The 20,099-nt window shown below is 36.9% G+C and overlaps 1 protein-coding gene across 1 annotated transcript in view; it reads right to left on the bottom strand.

The window, feature by feature from the left end:
* TMED5 (transmembrane p24 trafficking protein 5) overlaps positions 1–20,099 on the bottom strand; it is a 34,141-nt gene that overhangs the window by 12,998 nt on the left and 1,044 nt on the right. The window contains exon 2 of the mRNA XM_037826620.1: positions 6,913–7,010. Within this exon, the coding sequence (XP_037682548.1) occupies positions 6,913–7,010 (98 nt within the window). The remainder of the gene's footprint in view (positions 1–6,912; positions 7,011–20,099) is intronic.

The following is a 20,099-nucleotide window of genomic DNA, read 5'->3' as shown; positions in this document are numbered from 1 at the left end:
AAGATGTTATAGCCCACAAAGGGGCAAAAAGTGGTTAGTGGGGACAAAAACACCTTAGATATTACAATGGTTTATGGCCCCCTAAAGCTTCATTCTACATTAGTATTTAGTCCTAAATTAGTACATAATTTCTCTCCTTGGATTTTCTTGGGTATCTCATAAGCAGTGCAAGGGCATGGAAGATACACAAAATGTTCTCAAGATCAGTGCTACAAAACCATGATGAATAGACTGCTTTCTCTTTGACTGACTGATTTCGAAGTCATCTTGTGAGAAGTGGCCCGTACATGCTTATTAAATGCCACTGGCTCCCGTGTGGATGCTGTTTACATTTGATCCTCAGTGCTTCTGCATGTGACTTAGGCTTGGAGAATTAAATAAAAGTAGTTTGCATCTTATCAATTAATTCTACAAAAGTTATTCGACTAATTATTAATTATGACAAAAGTTGAAAAGAAAAAAATGTCAACAATATCTGATTATCTAGGAGCTGGTTAAATTCAACATTTTGTCATATCAAGTAAAAATTAAAAGTTAAGTTCACTAAAAATAATTTTTAAGAAATTAATGTAATTTTTTCAATCACTTTACTTTTGCTGGAAAATAATATTTTTGAATGATTTTAAAACCGATAACACTACTATAAATATATATGTATATAAGAAGCTAACTTGCATATATAATTGACATGATATGTAAGCAAATAAATTACATTAAAACTTAAAAATAGTTATAAAGTTAACTTGAATGTAAACAGCCTTTCTATTTTTAATTTAACTTTATTTAATCATTCTTCATCCTTCATTGAAAAAAATGAGTAAGCTTTGTGCTTAGTATTCTTATGTATAAAGAACAGATACATATATATATACAAGTATATATATATATACACGCACAAGTAGAGACATATATATACAGTACATGAACTGCTATACAGTATATCTTTGGTATTAAAATTTCATGAGGGATTGATTATGACAAAAATGTCTAAAAGGGCTCCAGAGGGGAGTGAAAATGAAAAAGCTAGAGAAACAATGACTCAGCTATATGAGCTTCAGCATATTTGCAAAAAAACAAAGATGTACTACTTTACAGCCATTCCTATATCAATTTCTTTTAAATTTGTGCTGACTACTTTTAGTAGAAAGGAATTTTATTACTACAAATGAGATTTTACTAACCCTGGCTTGTAGAATGACACTGGTTTATTTCAAAGATTCAAAATAAGAAGGAAAAAAAAAACCTATTTCAGTACCACAACTGAGATTTTAGTTGCCTTTAAAACATTGATACAACTAAAGATAATAGTTTTGCTTAAATCTAATTTTTAGAAATTGGATTTGTAAATTTGGGCAAGCATAGGATGGCTTGGTTTTGGACCCTGGCTTCTCTGTTCATTAGCTATATAACCTTCAACAACTTACTGCTCTTTGCCTTGGTTCTGTCATCAGTAAAATAATCATAATAATATCATATACCTTAAAGGGTTGTGGTGAAGCATAAAAAAAAAAGCAATATATATATTTAAATTTTATATATATATATATTACTTAGAAGAGTGGCCTGGAATATTAAAAAAAAACCCAATAAAGTTATGAGTCAATACTCTTCCCTAATGATTTAATAAGAGGTAAGGTAACTCCACCCAAGAAAGCAATAATATACTCCCCCCACTTACAGTTTATTTTAATTTCTATATAAAAAAGCAGAAATTGGAGAGAAATAAAAATTAAAGGAAATTCTATATATAATTTATATTCTAAAATTAAAATATCAACTATATTTTTAGTTCTTATTGTTCATATAGCTATCAAGGAGAAAGCATAGTTTACTTCAAGTATCACAACCTAACTGATTCTTAAAATTGCTATTTCTCTATTTTATTTATTAATAGTTTACATGGAGGAGTACATCCTCAACATGGCTACGTAAACAGCTACTGAAAACTTCTCTCCAGAGATTCAACAAAAAAAGGACAACTCTGAATTGTTTGAAACTCTGGAGGAGGATAGAGACTAGAGAAAGACCCTGTAAATATCGAATCTAATAAAGAGAAGAAATATCAGGTAGGAATCTTCCGTCCCAGACAAGCTGGTCCTCTCACCTCCCTCTCACTCAGTCTCCGTGTGGGAGAGGCACAGAAATAGCAGACTGGAACCTGCCACCAGGAGCATAGATTCTAAAATCTCTCACAGCAGTGAAAAATACACACACTGGTTGAAGACCCAGTGGACAGGGGAGGACATTTCAAGGCCTAGATCAGTGAGGGACAAAGAGACTGAGAAAATGTGGACAGAGACTGTTTCCAGCCCTGGGTCTGAAAGTCCTTCCCCACACTTGAGGGAAACAGCAACCAGCAGCCGTTTCTTGCCTTGGAGACAGCTAGAGTACTGGGTCGACTGAGGGAGTACTTTCCCACCGGTGGAGACCCACATTGAGCCAGATTTTGGCCAGCAAAGTGAGAGCACAGGAATCCTGCAGTTTCAGCGTCACTGGGTCATACAAAGCCTGTGCTCGGAGGCAAAGCAGCCTCTGAGGACGATTAAGTTACCGAAGAGTATCATCTGCTGGACAGCCCAGAAAGTGCAAGGGAAGTAAAATACTTTTTAAAAGATGCTTCAGACCCTTTCTTAGGAGCACAGTAGCTGGTCTACATGCTCTGTACAGAAACCTGGTCCTGTTTTGGCTGAGAAACAGGGAAGACCCAAACTGTTAAAGCGGGGCTCCAAAACAAACCCAGGTCTTGTCAGCCAGTGGAAAATAGAACACCACTGGAGGCCAGCAGATTTGTATTACCACACACAGTGAACTTGCTGGGGAGCTGAGTGCCTACCTCCCATCCCTGTGGCAGGACATGGTGGGTGCCTATTTTGGGGGGAAGACTGGGAGGCAGAGACAATCTGACTACTGGCAGGGAGTGAAACAAAGAAAAGATAGAGATCAAAGACAATCAACAAGAAAACCTAGGCCAAAGAGAGAAAACAACCTCCAGAATAAACCAATCAAGAAAATCAGATGCCTAGACAGCAACAAATCACAAACCACATCAGGAAATTGGAAGACATGGCCCAGTCAAAGGAAGAAACTAACACTTCAACTGAGATTCAGGACTTGCAACAACTAACTATAGATGTTGAAACAAACCTTTAAATCAAATCAGCAAGTTGAGAGAGAAAGTGACAAAAGAGATGACAGATATAAAGAAGACACTGGGTGATAATAAGGAAGAATTCATAAGCTTGGAAAAACAAATGGTAGAATTTATGGGAATGTAAGGCACAACAGAAACACAAAGGAGATAAACAACAGACTTGGAAAGGAAGAAAGAATCAGTGAGCTGGAGGACAGAACATCTGAAAGAACAGATAGGGAAAAGAATGGAAAAATATGAACAGGGTCTCAAGGAACTGAATTGACAACATGCAGCACAGGAATATAAGTGTTATAGGTGTCCCAGAAGGATAAGAGAAGGGAAAAGTGGCAGAAGGAATAACTGAGGCAATAATCAATGAAAATTCCTCAACTCTTATGAAAGACATAAAATTATAGATCCAAGAAACACAGCATACCCTAAACAGAATTGATCCAAATAGACTTACTTCAAGACCCTTTACTAATCAGATTTTCAAATGGCAAAGACAAAGAGAATTTTGAAAGCAGTAAGAGAAAAGCAATCCACTGTATACAAGGGAAGCTTCATAAGACTAAGTGCTCATCTCTCAGCAGAAACCATGGAGGCGAGAAGGCAGTGGGTATGATGTATTCAAGGTACTGAAAGAGATAAACTGCAAACCAAGAATTCTATATCTGGCAAACTGTCCTTCAAAAATGAGGGAGAGTTTAAAATATTTACAGATAAACAGACACTGAGAGAGTTTGTGAACAGACTTCCTCTAAAGGGAGTGCTACAGACAGATAGGAAAAAACAGGAGAGAGAGGTTTGGAGAAGAGTGCAGAAATGAAGATATCAGGAGATAGAAAGAGGGTAAAGAAATCGATAGCACAATACTGTGTGATGGTAGCACAATATTGTACGTACACTGAAAAAAGATGACTGAACACGGTTGAAAGAGGAAGGTTAGGGGTATGCATGATACAAGAAGGAAAGATGGAAGATAAAGACTGGGACTGTATAACTTAGTGAAACCTAGAGTGGTCAATGAGTGTGATTTTAAAAGTACAAATACAAGAATGTTTTTGCATGAGGGAGCAGCAAGAAGGAATGAAGTTGTGAGGTATGCAACTAGGTGAATGGACCGTGAGGACAGTAGGTTGAGTGAATAAGCCAGAAATGAAAAGACAAACATTATAATACCTCACTAATACAGACTAATAATAATAGGGAAACTCTGAGAATTGAATCTGGGAGCATGGGTTATCAGGGGAAGGCTTATGTAAAGGTTCCTAGATTATAAGCTCTTACAGCAGTCATATCTATTCATGAATTGTAAGAGTTATTTCTAAAGTTTGAGGTTCTGAGCTGTTTTGTGTGTCGTCCCTGTAGCTTTCGGTGTCTGTGTGGCTCCTGGGACTCAGAGCCAAAGTTTGGCAGTGTGGGTGTCAGCATTACCCTATGAATCAACTGTTAAAGAGGCTGAAAAGGGGATCAGACTTCGATTGGAGATATGAACGAAATGGACTTGGTTGAAATTGAGGTAGATCAGATTAAAGGGCAGAGGATGATATTACTGTTATAAATGTTGGCTTCTGTGTGGGACCAAAGGAAGAGATGTTTATTTGGTGCAAAATCTATATTTTCTGCAGCGTATTGTATAATGTAACTTGTATGGTCAGTTTACTCAAATACCATAATTACATGGAACCTTGACTAGAGAGTGAGATCATGTTGGTTTGTACAGGTTAGCATGAAGCCACGATACAACCCAGAGTAATTTGGGCAGAGAATAAAAAGTATTTGCAAACCCCCCTTGAGGGACTGGAGGAAAAATGGGGAAATATTAAATCTCCCCAGCTGGGAATTCCTGATGTTCTCGCAAGCATTGGGAACTACCAGCTTAGCACACTGAGACCTCGATCTTGGGGCTTCCCCTTAAGAAGTTTGTTACTGCAAAGGAGAGGCTAAGCCTACTCATAATTATGCCTAAGTGTCACCCCCAGAGGGCCTCTTTTGTTGCTCAGATGTGGCCTCTCTCTCTAAGCCAACTCTGTAGGTAAACTCACTGTCCTCCCCACTATGGGGTCATGACTCCCAGGGATGTAAATCTCCCTGGCAACGTGGGTTGTGGATGAGCCTGGACCTTGCACTGTGTGACTGAGAAAGCCTTCTGGACCAAAAGGGGGAAGAGGAAATGAAACAAAAAAAAGTTTCAGTGACTGAGAGATTTCAAATGGAGTTAAAGGGTCATTCTGGAGGTAACTCTAATGCGTTATATAGATATCCCTCTTTAGTTTTTAGTTTATCAGAATAGTTAGAAGGAAATATTGAAACTGTTGAACTGCAATCCAGTATCCTTGATTATCAAAGACAAGCGTATAACTATATGTCTTATATGGTGTGACCATGTGATTGTGAAAACCTATGGCTCATAATGCCTTTACTCAGTGTATGGACAAATGAGTGGAAAATGGGGACAAAAAGTAAATGACCAATATGGGGAAGTGGGGTATGGGACGTTTTGAGTGTTCTTTTTACTTTTATTTTTATTCCTATTTTTATTTTTTGGAGTAATGAAAATGTTCAATAATTGATTGTGGTCATGAATGCACAACTATATGATGATACTGTTAACAATTATTTTAAACTTTGGATGTTTCAAACTTCTGCAAAGGCAAAATACCATTGTTAAAAGCACTTTTAAATGAATATCTTTAAAAATTATGACTGACACATTTTTTTCTTCATTCATTCACACATGCATTCAATACATACTGAGTATCAATTACCTGCCAAGGACTTTGGTTAACAAAGACCAATGATTATAATAATAGCTAACACTTACATAGCGCTATGTGCCAGGGATGTTCTAAACACTGTATGGGATAAAAGCAACAGTTTTGGTTCATCTAACCTCAATCTCTCAATTAGTGTTTATCCCTGAAGACTTATTTAATTTCTCTGAGCCTCCTTATTTGTAAAGATTCCTTGTATGTAAAATGGGAATCAAAGCATCTATCTGTTAGTAGGTTGTAAAGAATAATTTAGATATCATATAAAATGTCAAACCCAGTTTATGGCAAACAGTGGACACTCCATATTCACTTTTCCACTACTTATAAACTCACAGCTTAGCTTTAACACAATAACAATATTAACTAAAGAAATGGCTATGGAACAGGGAAACAAATCAATGAGATGTGAAATGAGTTTTATCAAACTTTGAATTCAAAGAGTTATAACAAATATTTCCTTTCTATATGGTTTACTATGGCTGTATCTTTTACTTTCTGGGCTTTTTTTTTTCTTGTTATCAAAAAAGAGTGATGTCTGATGAAAATACAATTTACGCACACATATGCACAATGATGTATTATACTGTTGTTTTAAGAAAAGTAAGGGCAAAGCCTATACAGCCAGCAGCTCAAGATATTTTAGGACACATATAACTGGAATAGGAGCTTTCAGTTAAAACTGAAAGCTCTGTGCTACCCAGAAAGGCAGGTTTAAAATGCCACAATAACTGAACAAACTACCCAAGGAACACCCATCCATTCAACCAAAGCAAAGAAGAAATTAAATCAGAATCGAAGTAAAACTCCACAACAAAAAGAAAATAAAGTTAGTGGAAGACATTTTAGTTTATAAGATGGCCCACTACCAAGGATTGTTTAAAATATTCCTATGGAATCATCTAATACCGATGTTTAGTATTGAATATGCTAAATTCCCCTACCCCACAGATAGCCTACTGGTATTATTAATCTTAAGGAAATAAAGGGGAAGAGATTACTTACGTGTGAACTCCATCTGATTTTCTTTGTTCAAAAACTAACATTCTGCCTTCTGGAGAGACAAGATGGAAATCAATATCTAATCCTGCTCCATCTAAAACCTGTAGAAAAGCACGTAAAAGAAGGACATCTATTATATATTCTGAAAATAAAAATGATACAAAGTTTATTATATGATGAAAAGATTTTCTTTCCAACCATGGAGGGGTAAGAAAGCCAACAGACTCCTTTTAGGGCCAGAAAGGAGCTGAAAGATTATCTAGTTCAATTCCATTCATTTTTGCAATTTGTCCCTTTTGCACTCATTCCTGTTGCCATTACCTAAATTATTGAGGCCTTATGGGTATTAGTGAAATAATCTTTCTAAAACAATGACATCAATGGAAGCCTTGTAGAACAGAAAGTTCAAAGGCTAGAACTTTTACCTAAAATTTAGGCAATTTAGGGCATACTATATAACCTATGAGTTTGTTTCCTCTTCCACAAAGTGAGAGAAATAATTAGCTACGTCTTAGCTTATAATTTAAGGACTCCCTGATCTGAATCCAACTGACTTCTTCAGTGCATTCTTTTACTACGCCCCAATATGAACTCTGTATTCCAGGTAGGCAAGTTCACTTACTGGCTGACGAATATGATACGTTCCTTTGCAATCCCAAAATGTCCTTATAATGATAACGATGATAATGATAATAATAGCAGTGAACAAGTGCAGTTTTATGTCAAACATTGTTCTAAATATTTTATGTGGAGCAATGAATTTATTCCTCACAACAACCACAAAGAATAGTCCTATTATTACTCTCATTTTAGAGAGAAAGAAAGAAGGAAATGAAGGAAGGGAGGGAAGGAGGGAAAACAAACTGAGACACAGAGAAGTAATTTATCCATGGTGACACAGCAAGTAAGTGACATGACCAAAATCTGAACCTAGCAATCTGCCTCCAGAGTAATTTTTTTTTTTTTTCTTAGAGAAGTTGTTGGTTTACAGAAAATTCATGCAGGAAATATAGGGTCTCCATATACCCCCATATAAACTATATACACGCGTATAGTTTTCCCTATTAACACTTTGCATTAGTGTGGTATACCTTTTTTACAACTGAGGAAACAATACCATTATAAATATACTATTAACTATAGTACCTAGTTTACTTTAGGGTTCACTGTGTTGTACAAACTTATGGGTTTCTTTGTTTTTAATTTTATTCAGGTAACACATACACAACCTAAAATTTCCCCTTTGAATCACTTTCAAATAATCAATTCAGTAGTTTTAATTACATTCCAATGTTGTGCTACCATCACCACCATCCATTACTAAAACTGTTACATCACCCTAAAATGAAATTTGCACCAATTTAGCATTAACTCCAGAATTCCCTACATCAACCCTCACCCCTGTTAACCTATATTCTAGTTTCTGACTCTATACAGAAAATCCCAAACAATCAACAAAAAACTCCTCAGCTCTCAGGATACAAGGTTAACATACAAGTCAACTGCTTTTCTATACATCAACAATGAAAACTGAAATCTGAAACAGAAAACATGCCATCACATACATTAGCACCAAAAAAGAGAGAAATACTTAGTTATTAGTCTAACAAAATACGTACAGGATCTAAATGAGGAAAAGCACAAAATTTTGATGAGAAAAATCAAAGGTCTAAATAACTGGAAAGAGATTCCATATTCATGGGTAGAAGAGTCAATATTAAGAAGACAATTCTGACCAAAATCTACAGATTGTGTTGATCTATAGATTCAACACAATCCTAATCAAAATGTCAGTAATCTATCTTGTAGACGCTAACAAACTGACTTTAAAGTTTATATGGAAAGGCAAAAGACAGATTAGCCAATACAATACTGAAGAACAAAGTCAGAGGACTGACCCTACCCAACTTCAAGAATAACCATAAAGTTATGGTAACCAAAACAGCATCATAATGTAGAAATAACTGGCAAACAGATGAAACAGAATAGAGAATCCAGAAATACACTCACACCAATATAGCCACTTGATCTTTGACAAAGGAACAAAGACAATTCAATGGAGAGGGACAGTCTTCTCAATGGTGCTGGAACAATGGGGCATCCATAGCATAAAAAGTCATTCTATATATAGACATTACATCATTCACAAAAAATTAACTCAAAATGGATCACAGACCTAAATGTAACATGCAAAACTATAAAATTTCTAGAAAATAATATAGGAGAAATCTGAGTGACCTTGGGTTTGGTGATGTGTTTTTAGATACAATATCAAAAGCACAATCTATGAAAGAAAAAATTGATAAACTGGACTTTATTAAATTAAAATCTTTGGCTCTGTTAAAGACACTGTTAAGAGAATGAAAAGGAGAATGACATCATCAAGATGGTGACGTAAACAGCAATTGAAAACTTCTCTCCAGAGATTCAATGAAAAGAAAAGGACAATTCTGAATTGTCTGAAACTCTAGAGGAGGATATAGAATGGAGAAGGACTCTGCAAATGCCAAATTGAAGAAAGAGAAGAAATATCAGGTAGGAATTGTCTGTCCCAGACGAGCTGGTTATCTCCCCACCCCTCACTTGGTTTCAGTGTGGGAAAGGCACAGAATCAGCAGATGGGTCCTCTCCCATGAGGGACACAGCCTATAAAATCTCTCACAGCCATGAGACATACTCCCCCCCACACACTTGAAGAACCAGGGGACAGGGAAGGCTATTTCAGGGCCCAGTCAGTGAGGGACAAAGAGACTGAGAAAATGTGGACAGAGACTGCATTTGCAGCCCTGGGTTTGAAAAGTCTTCCCCCACCCTTGAGGGAAGCAGCAATCTGTGGCCATTTCCTTACCTTGGGGATGGCTGGAGTACTAGGTCAGTGGAGAGAGTACTATGCCACAGGTGTCTAGCCCCACATTGAGCCAGATTTTGGCCAGTAAACTGAGGGCATAGGAATCCTACAGTTTCACCTCACATGTGTAGACACAGCCTGTGCTCAGAGGCAAAGCAGCCTCTGAGGACAATTAAGTTACCAAACAGTGCTATCTGCTGGACAGTCCAGAAGATGCAATTGAAACCCTTTTGAAAAGATGCTTCAGACCCTTTCTTAGGACCATAGGAGCTGGTCTACATGCCCTATACACAACACCAGTCCTGTTTTCACTGAGAAATACAGAAGATCCAACTGTTAAAGCAGGATTCTAAAACAAACCCAGGTCTTGCTGGTCAGTGGAAAACACAGCATCACTGGTAGCCAGCAGATTTGCATTACCACACAGAGTGAACTTGCTGGGGTACCCAGTGCCTGCCTCCCATCCCTGTGGCAGGACATGGTGGGCACCTGATTTGTGGAGGAAGACTGGGTGGGGGGGGGGTGCAGAGACAATCTGACAACTGGCCAGAAAGAGAAACAAAGAAAAGATAGAGATCAAAGACAACCAACAAGAAAACCATAGGCAAAAGAAAAAACAAACTCCAGAATAACCTAATCAAGAAAATAAGATGCCTAGAAAGCAAAAAATCACAAGCCACGCCAGGAAACATGAAAATAGGGCCAACAAACAACACCTCAACTGAGATCCAGGAGTTGAAACAACTAATTACAGATGTTGAAACAAATCTTCTAAATCAAATCAGTGAGTTGAAAGAAAATGTGACAAAGGAGATGATGGATATAAAGAAGACACTGGGTGACCACAAGAAATAATATGTAAGCTTGAAAAACCAAATAGCAGAAATTATGGGAATAAAAGACAAAAAAGAAGAGATGAAAAACACAATGGAGACATAAAACAGCAGACTTGGAGGGTCAGAAGAAAGGATTAGTGAACTAGAGGACAGCATCTGAAATCCTACACACAGAAGAACAAGTAGAAAAAAGAATGAAAAACATGAGCAGGGTCTCAGAGAACTGAATGACAACATGAAGCACACAAATATATGTGTTACAGGTGTCCCAGAAGGAGAAGAGAAGGGAAAAGGGGGCAGAAGGAATGATAGAAGAAATAATCCATGAAAATCCCCAACTCTTATAAGACATAAAATTACAGGTCCAAGACACGCAATGGCAACCAGCAATGTACCCCAAACAGAATTGATCCAAATACACCTACTTCAAGACACTTACTAATCAGATTTTCAAATGTCAAAGACAAAGGGAGGATTCTGAAAACATCAAGAGAAAAGCAATCCATCTCATACAAGGGAAGCTCGATAAGACTATGTATGGATCTCTAGCAGAAACCATGGAGGCGAGAAAGCAGTGGTATGATATATTCAGGATACTGAAAGAGAAAAACTGCCAACCAAGAATCCTATATCTGGCAAAATTGTCCTTCAAAAATGAGGGAGAGTTTAAAATATTTACAAATAAACAGACAGTGAGAAAGTTCATGAACAGGAGATCTCCTCTACAGGAAATACTAAAGGAAGTGCTACAGACAGATAGGAAAAGACAGGAGAGAAAGGTTTGGAGAAGAGTGTAGAAATGAAGATATCAGGAGATAAAAGAGGCTAGAGATCGGGCATTTGATGTTGAAGGAGTATAGAATGTTCTAGAGGATTGATTATACAGATCCAGAAATGGATAGCACAATACCATGTAACGATAGCATAATATAGTAACACTGAACAAAAATGACTGTGAATATGGTCAAAAGAGGAAGGTTGGGGTATGTATGACGCCAGAAGGAAAGATAGAAGATGAAGACTGGAAATAATGCTGAAACCTAGAGTGGTCAATGATTGTGATTAAATGTACAAATACAGTAACATTTTTATATGAGGGAGAACAAATGAATATCACCTTTGCAAAGTGTGGAAAACTGGATGGTAGTGGGGAGAAAATACAATCAATGCAAACTAGAGTCTATACATAACAGTAACACTGTACTATGCTTCCATTAATTGTAACAAAGGCAAGACACAAAGGCTAAATATCTGTAAGAGGGGAAGAGAGGGACATAAGGGAGGGGTATGGAATTCTTGGCATTGCTGGTGTTGTCTGATATTTTTATTGCACTTTATATTATTTTTCTTTCTTTTTTTGTCATCTTTTTTCTTTTCTTTTTTCTCTTCTTTCTCTTTTTTGGTGCAAGAAATTGAAATATCCTCATAAAGATTGTTGTGGTGAATATGTAACTATGTGATTATACCAGGAACCACGGATCGTTTACTTAGAAGGCAATGTATGCTATGTGAATAAAAGTGTTTAAAAAATAAACAGAGGGATACAAGTGCTGAAGAAAATGTGGAGAGAGAGATGTACCTAATCATTGTTGGTAGGGAAATAGAATGGTGTAGCCCATCTGGAGGACAGTGTGGTGGTTCCACAGGAAGCCAAGTATGGGGTTGTCATATGGTCCTGCAACCATTATTGGGTATATACTTGGAAGAACTGAGAACAGGAACACGAATGGACATTTGCAAAATCCCCTTGAGGGACTAGGGAAAAATGTAGAAATATTAAATTTCTGTACCTGGGGAATTACTGATATTCTCACAAGCATAGGGGACTACCAATTTAGAAGGCTGAGCCCTCAATCTTGGGGCTTGCCTTTATGAAGTTTATTACTGCAGAGGCAAAGCCTACTTATAATTGTGCCTAAGGGTCACCCCCAGAGAACCTCTTTTGTTGCTCAGATGTGTCCTCTCTCTCTCTCTAAGCCTTTGGCAGGTAAACTCATGGCCTCTGTCTATAAAGGACATGACTCCCAGGGGTGTAAATATCCCTGGCAATGTAGGACATGACTTCTGGGGATGAACCTGGACCTGGCATCAAGGGTTTGAGAAAGCCTTCTTGACCAAAAGGGGGAAGATAAATGAAACAGAATAAAGTTTCAGTGGCTGGCAGATCTCAAATGGAGTTGAGAGGACATTCTGGAGGTTATTCTTAAATGTTATATAGATATCCCTTTTTAGTCTTCAGTGTATTGGAATAGCTAGAAGGAAACACCTGAAACTGTTAAACTGCAAGCCAGTAGCCTTGATTCTTGAAGATGACTGTATAACTATATAGCTCAAACTGTGTGATTGTGGGATTGTGTAAAACGTGTGGCTCATATTCCCTTTATCCAGTGTATGGAAAGATGAGAAGAATGGGGACAAAAAATAAATAAATAATAGGGAGGGATGGGGGGATGGGATGTTTTGGGTGTTCTTTTTTACTTTAATTTTTATTTTTTATTCTTTTTTTTTTTTTTTGCAGTAATGAAAATGTTCAAAAATTAATTGTGGTGATGAATGCACAACTACATATAATGGTACTGTGAATAACTGATTGTACACTTTGGATGACTGTATAGTATGTGAATGTATCTCAATAAAATTGAATTTTAAAAAAAGAGAATGAAAAGACATAGAGTAGGAGAAAACATCTACAAAATATATATGATTGAGTTTTATATCCAAAATATACAAAGAAGTCTTCACATTCAACAATAAGAAATCAAACCAATTACAAAATTGTATACATCTGAACAGACACCTCACCAAAGAAAATGTTTAAATGACAAATGAGTATATTAAAAGATGCTGAACATCATATGTCATTAGGGAATCACAAATTAAAATAATGGGATATCATAATACACCTATTAGCATGGTGAAAACACAAAAAATTTGACAATACCAAATGTTGACCAGGATGTGGAGCAACACATTGCTGGTGGGAATGCAAAATGGTAGAGCCACTTCAGAAGGCAGCTGCAGTTTTCTACACAGTTAAATTGTATAATCTTACTGTATGTGCTGTTTTGAATCTGTTATGTACCCCATAAAAGACCACATTCTTTTAATCCAGTCTTGTGGAGGAAGACCTATTGTGAGTAGGATATTTTGATTAGGTTGTTTCCATGGAAATGTGACCCACCCAAATGCGAATGGGACCTTTTGATTAGATTTTTCCATGGAGATGTGACCTTGCACATTCAAGGTGGATCCTAATTAGTTTATTGAAGTCCTTAAGAGAGCTCAGACAAAGCGAGAGAGCTCAAGAGCCCACGCAGACACAGACACTTGGAGATGCAGACAGAACGACGTTTGGAAATGCTAAGCTAAGAGATGAAGCCCAGAGTTTGCCCTGGAGATGCTAAATGAGAACCCACAAATGCTTAAAGAGAAAGCCACGGGAATCAGAAGCTGAAAGCAATGCAACCCAGGAGCAAAGGACCAGCCAATGCCAGCCATGTGCCTTCTTAGCTGATGGAGGTATTCTGGTGCCATCGGCCTTTCTTCAGTGAAGGTATACGTTCATTGATGCCTTAATTTGGACACTTTTATGGCCTTAGAACTATAAATCTGTAACCTAATAAATCCCCTTTATAAAAGCCAGTGCATTTCTGGTATAGTGCATTCCAACAGCATTAGCAAACCTAACACAATAGAATCTAGTAATCTGGTTCCTAGGTGTTTCCCTAATTGAGTTAAAAACCTATGTCCACCCAAAAACCTACACACAAATGTTTATAGCAGCTTTAATCACAACTGGCCCAAACTAGGAGCAGCCAAGATGTCCTTCAATAGGTGAATGGTTAAACAATGGTACATTTGTACAACAGAAGATTATTTAGGTATAAATGAAAATGAAAATTAAGCCATGAAAAGATATGAAGGATCTTTAAATGCATATTGCTAAGTGAAAGAAGCCAGTCAGAAAAAGACATTCTGGGAAAATGCAAAACTGTAGAGACAATAAAAAAGACTAGTGAATGCTAGGAATTCAAAGAGAGAGGGAGGAAAGGGATGAAAACGTGAAGCACTGGGGATTTTTAGGGCAGTGAAACTATTCTGTATAATACTATAATGGTGGATACATGACATCAGACATTTGTCAAAACCCATAGAACTGTACAACACAAAGAATGAACCTTAATGTAACTATGGACTTTAGTTAATAGTAATGTATCAGTATTGTTCACCATTTGTAACTAATGTACCATGTGATGGTGTGAAGCTGTGTGTAACCAGAAAAGATCATGTTCTTTTAATTCATTCCTGTGGGTGTAGATGTATTGTAGGTGGGACCTTTTGATTAGTTTATTTCTGTTGAGATGTGACCCACCTCATTTAAGGTCTTAATCCTCTTATTGGAGCCCTTTGTAAGAGGATAAAAGAAGGAGAGAAGTCAAAGAGAAAAGCCCCAGGAGAACTGATTAAAAAACTCAAAAACAAATTTTTAAAAATAGATCAATAAATCAGTCCTATCTAGAAGAGAGAAAAACACATATAAAATTAGACATGTACACCTGCAGGTAAAATGGAAATAGGAGATGTTTCAAATAGTATTAGGCACAATATTATAAAAATAAACTTTTAAAATGAAATGAAATAGCCAATTTATTAGAAAAAAATTAAAATTTGACTCAAGATACAAAAATTGAAAAGACTAATAAAAAATAAAAGAAATTGATATTGGTCTCCCCTCCCGAAAAAGCTCCCAGCTGGTTGTACAAGTGGGGTTAATGTATGTTCACCCATTTACTCAACAGACATTTTTTAAGGACCTATTATGCTCCATCATTGCTCTAGACTCAGGGTGTACTTACTAGCTAATATTTTTGAGTGCTTAGTAGGGTGCCAGACACCTTTCCTTTTACATGTTTTAACACATTTATTCCTCATTATAGTACAAAGCAGGCTATTATTGTCATTTTATAGATGTGGAGACTGTGGTACAGAAAGGTTCAATAACTTTGGCAAAAATAATCTTTTTAAAACATGAATCTGATCAAGTTAACCCCCTGCTTAAAACTCTTCAAAGACTTCCTACTGCTCACTCTGTGTAGAAGACCCATATCCTTCCTCAACAGAAAATGTATTATAAAATTACAATGTGATGTAAAAACAAAATGTGGCATGTATGCACACACTCAATGGATATATGTGTGTATATATATATACACACACATATACATATTCTTAATGGAAACTACTCTGCAATAAACAGGAACAAATATTTATTCATACTACAACATGGATGAACCTCAGAAACATTATGCTGAGTGAAAGAAGTCAGGCACAAAAGAACACATATTAAAAGGTTCCATTTATATGAAACATCCAGAAAATGCAAATATATAGAGACAGAAAGTCTCAGGCTGGGATTGGAAACTGGGATTAACTGTAAACAGGCATGAGAGATCTTGCTGTAACAATGGAAATGCTCTAAAACTTGACTGTGGTGGTAGGTGCACAATTTGACAAATTTGCTAAAAATCACTGAATTGTACACTTAAAGTGGATGAAATTTTTCTGTGTGAAAATTATACCTCAACAGTGTTGTTTTTAAATTACAATAATTTTTTTTTAAAAAGACCCTATCCGTAACAGGGCTAAAAGGTCTGGCCACTACTGACCTCTCTAGAATAATCTTGAGCCCCTTTCCCCTTGTGTTTGCTGTCATCCTAGTCTTTTTTCAGACACTCAAAAGTATCCTTCCACCTTCTTCCTCAAGGCCTCTGCACATGTTTTTCTTTCTACCCATTGCCTTGTTCCACTTACTCTGTTACGCCTAGCAAGAGCCTGATTATTCTCCTGATCTTAACTCATACGTCACTTATCAGATGTCTTCTCACAATTCCCAGATGAAATCAAGTCTTCCTGTTGAACATGCTCATAGCTTTATACGCTTACCTTCACAGCCACTTACTAGTTACAATTTTACATTTATTTGTATAATTATTTGATTAATGCCTGTCCCCATACTAGACTGTATGAGAGCAAGGGCTACATATTTACTACTATTATATCCCAGAACCTAGCATCGTGCTTGACACAAATTAAGCACTCAATAATGATTTAAAATTTTTAAAGAAGGAACTACTTTATTGCCAAAATATTCTGTACTGATATTGAAAAAATTTTAAGAACTTTTATCAATATGATATGGGGCTGGTCAATTACCCAAAAAGTGACACTATCTAGAATGTCTGTTTGGTAACATTTGAAAAACTAACTTGAAGACAAAAATCAGTGGCTTGCAGATACTAGAAAATCAATCATGGAATTAGAAAATGCAAATGAATGCTTGAAGATGATCTTGACCCTAAAACTCCTCAAATACTGTCTATGAGTACAGACATTAAATTACATATGACTTTACTTCTTTCCTCAATCAAAATAATTGTTTAGGGAGAACCATTTGGGGGAATACTCCCTTTAAGAGTGACTGCGCTGGTTTAAATCTATTATGTCCCCCTAAATGCCATTATCTTTGATGCAATCTTGTGTGGACAGACATATTAGTGTTGATTAGATTGTAATTCTATTGATTGAGTGTTTCCATGGCGATGTGACTCAATCAACTGTGGAGAAGACCTTGATTGGACAATTTCCATGGAAGTGTGACCCCACCCATTCAGGGTGGGTTTGAATTAGTTCACTGGAGCATGATATAAGCTCAGACTGAAGAAGGGAGCTTGCCTCAGCCAAGAGGGACACTTTGGGGAGGGCATGGGAGCTGGAAGAGAAGCTGCAGCTTGTGGAGGCATTTTGGAGATAGGGTTTGAAGGCAGGCTTTTGCTCCAGAGAAGTTGGGAGAGGACAAACGCCACAAGAAGTTGGGAGAGGACAAACGCTATCAACTAAGAGTGATATTTTTGAAGAACTGCAGCTTAGAGAGGAATGTCCTGGGAGAAAGATGTTTTGAAACCAGAACTATGGAGCAGATGCCAGCCATGTGCCTTCCCAGCTAACAGAGGTTTTCCGGACACCATTGGCCATCCTCCAGTGAACGTACCCGATTGTCCATGCGTTACCTTGGACACTTTAAGGCCTTAAGACTGTCACTGTGTAACCAAATAACACCCCCCCTTTTTTTTGGATTTTTAATGTAATTTTATTGAAATATATTCACATACCATACAATTATCAAAAGTGTACAATTGTTCACAGTATCAACATACAGTTGTGCATTCATCACACAGTCAAGCCTTGAACACTTTCATTACTCCAAAAAAATATAAGAATAAAAATAAAAGTAAAAAGAACACTCAAAATGTCCCATATCCCCCTCCTCTATATTATTCATTTACTTTTTGTCCCCATTTTTTCTACTCATTTTTTCCATACACTAGGTAAAGGGAGTGTGAGCCAAAAGGTTATCACAAGTCAGGCCGTATAAGCCATCTCATTATAAGATCACCTTCAAGGATCAAGGATACTGGATTGCAGTTCAACAATTTCAGATATTTCCCTTCTAACTATTCTAATGAACTAAAAACTAAAAAGGGATATCTATATAACACGTAAGAGTTACCTCCAGAATGACCCCTCACCTCCATTTGCGATCTTTCAGCCATTGAAACTTTATTTTGCTTCAATTCTCCTCCCCCTTTTGGTCCAAAAGTCTTTCTCAATTACATGATACAGGGTCCAGGCTCATTCCCAGGAGGCATGTTCCATATTGCCAGGGAGATTTATAACCCTGGGAGTCATGTCCCATATAAGGGGGGAGGACTGTGAATTGACCTGCCAGGTTGGCTTAGAGAGAGAGGCCACATCTGAGCAACAAAAGAGGCCCTCTGGGGGTGACTCCTAGGCACAATTATGAGTATGATTAGCCTCTCCTTTGCATTATCAAGCTTTGTAAGGGCAAGCCCCAAGACCATGGGCTTGGCCTACTAAGCTGGTAGTCCCCAACACTTGTGAGAATATCAGAAATTCTCCAGCTGGGGAAGATAAACCCCCTTTTATAAAAGCCAATCCATTTCTGGTGTTTTGTATCCTGCAGCATTAGTGAACTAGAACAGTGACTAAAGATGAAAAGTATAAAGCTAAACCAAGCCAACCATTATAACTCTAGATTTGTAAATGTAAAATTAACATTTATTGAATATTTACTATATGTCAAATATGGTCTCTGAACAAACAACCCATTTTTTCAAATGAACTCCATAAGGGAGTTGCAATTATTATCACTTATTTTACAAATGAGAGGTTAAGTAACTTGTTCAAGATCACACAGCTAGTAAACGGCAGAATCAGGATCTGACCCCAGGAATTTTGTCTCTAGATCCTGCCCTCTCAACTATAAGAGGTCAATAATTAAAATAAATTTCCTCCCTAATATGTGGGTAAATACTGAGGAATTTTTTCTTATCTGGACTATTTCACTAAAACCCCTGTTAAGTCTCCTTGCCTCTCGTTTTGCCTCCCTTAAATCCTTCTTCCACGCTATACCCAGAGTGACTTACCTGAAAAACATTTCTGATAATGTTGCCATGCTGCTTAAAACTTCAGTGGCTCTCGTAAAGAATAATGGCAAAGCATGGCACACAAGGCTATGATTCTCTACAATCTCCTTTTCTGCTACTCCCATCCCAGATTTTACAGTCTTAAGGTTTAATAAAAACTCACTACTAGTAGTGTCTACTACACACTGCCCATCCCCAAAACGTTCACACTATGCACTTTCAGAACTATGTGTCTTGATTCAGTTTGTTTCCTTTCCTAAAATGCCCCTCCTTCCTTCTGTCCATGTCTAATTTAAGCATCTTTCTAGATTCAATTTTGGTATTTTTTCCAGGAATCCTTTAATGAACCCCAGAGCAACGGCCCTCCTCTAATTGCACTTAACTAGACTGAAATTAAATGTTTTTGAATTAGTAATCCTTGAATATTAAGCTCCTTGAGAACAGGGACTGTTTTTTTCTCTTGTTGGTTCCCATACCCCCTCTCCCCAACACCATGCACAATTCCCGACACATGGTAACTGTTCAGTAAAGGGTGAACTTTTGAATTAGATTTGAAATCAAGAAACGTTGAGTTCTAGCCTCAATTTTGCTCACTAACTATAACTTTAGTTAAAGTACTTTACTCATTAGGCTTATGTTATACATCTATAAAGAATCCACTCCTAAAATTCCTTTCTGCTGAAAATTCTATATAACTTTTTATTTTGCTCTGTATGTCACAGTACGTTATTTAAAAATCTCTACATCAAATTTTTAAAATTACCATTTGACTATAAATTAACATAAAAAATTGTAAGATGAACCACACCAACTTTTTTTTTTTATTTTGCAGTGCTACCTGAAAATATCTAAATTAGCTGTGTGGAACTAACATTGTTTCTTCTAAGAAATTGCCCTCTACCAGAATGATTACATAAATTAAGATAAATTAAGGCAATTCCCTATATACTAGAGTACTGTGCAGATAGTAAAAAGAAAACAATGAAACGGGTACGTGCTTAC

Source organism: Choloepus didactylus, chromosome 2 (genome assembly GCF_015220235.1).
Source record: "Choloepus didactylus isolate mChoDid1 chromosome 2, mChoDid1.pri, whole genome shotgun sequence".
Lineage (NCBI taxonomy): Eukaryota > Metazoa > Chordata > Mammalia > Pilosa > Megalonychidae > Choloepus > Choloepus didactylus.
The sequence above is the reverse complement of the archived record's forward strand: the minus strand, read 5'-3'. Positions and strand labels throughout refer to the sequence as shown.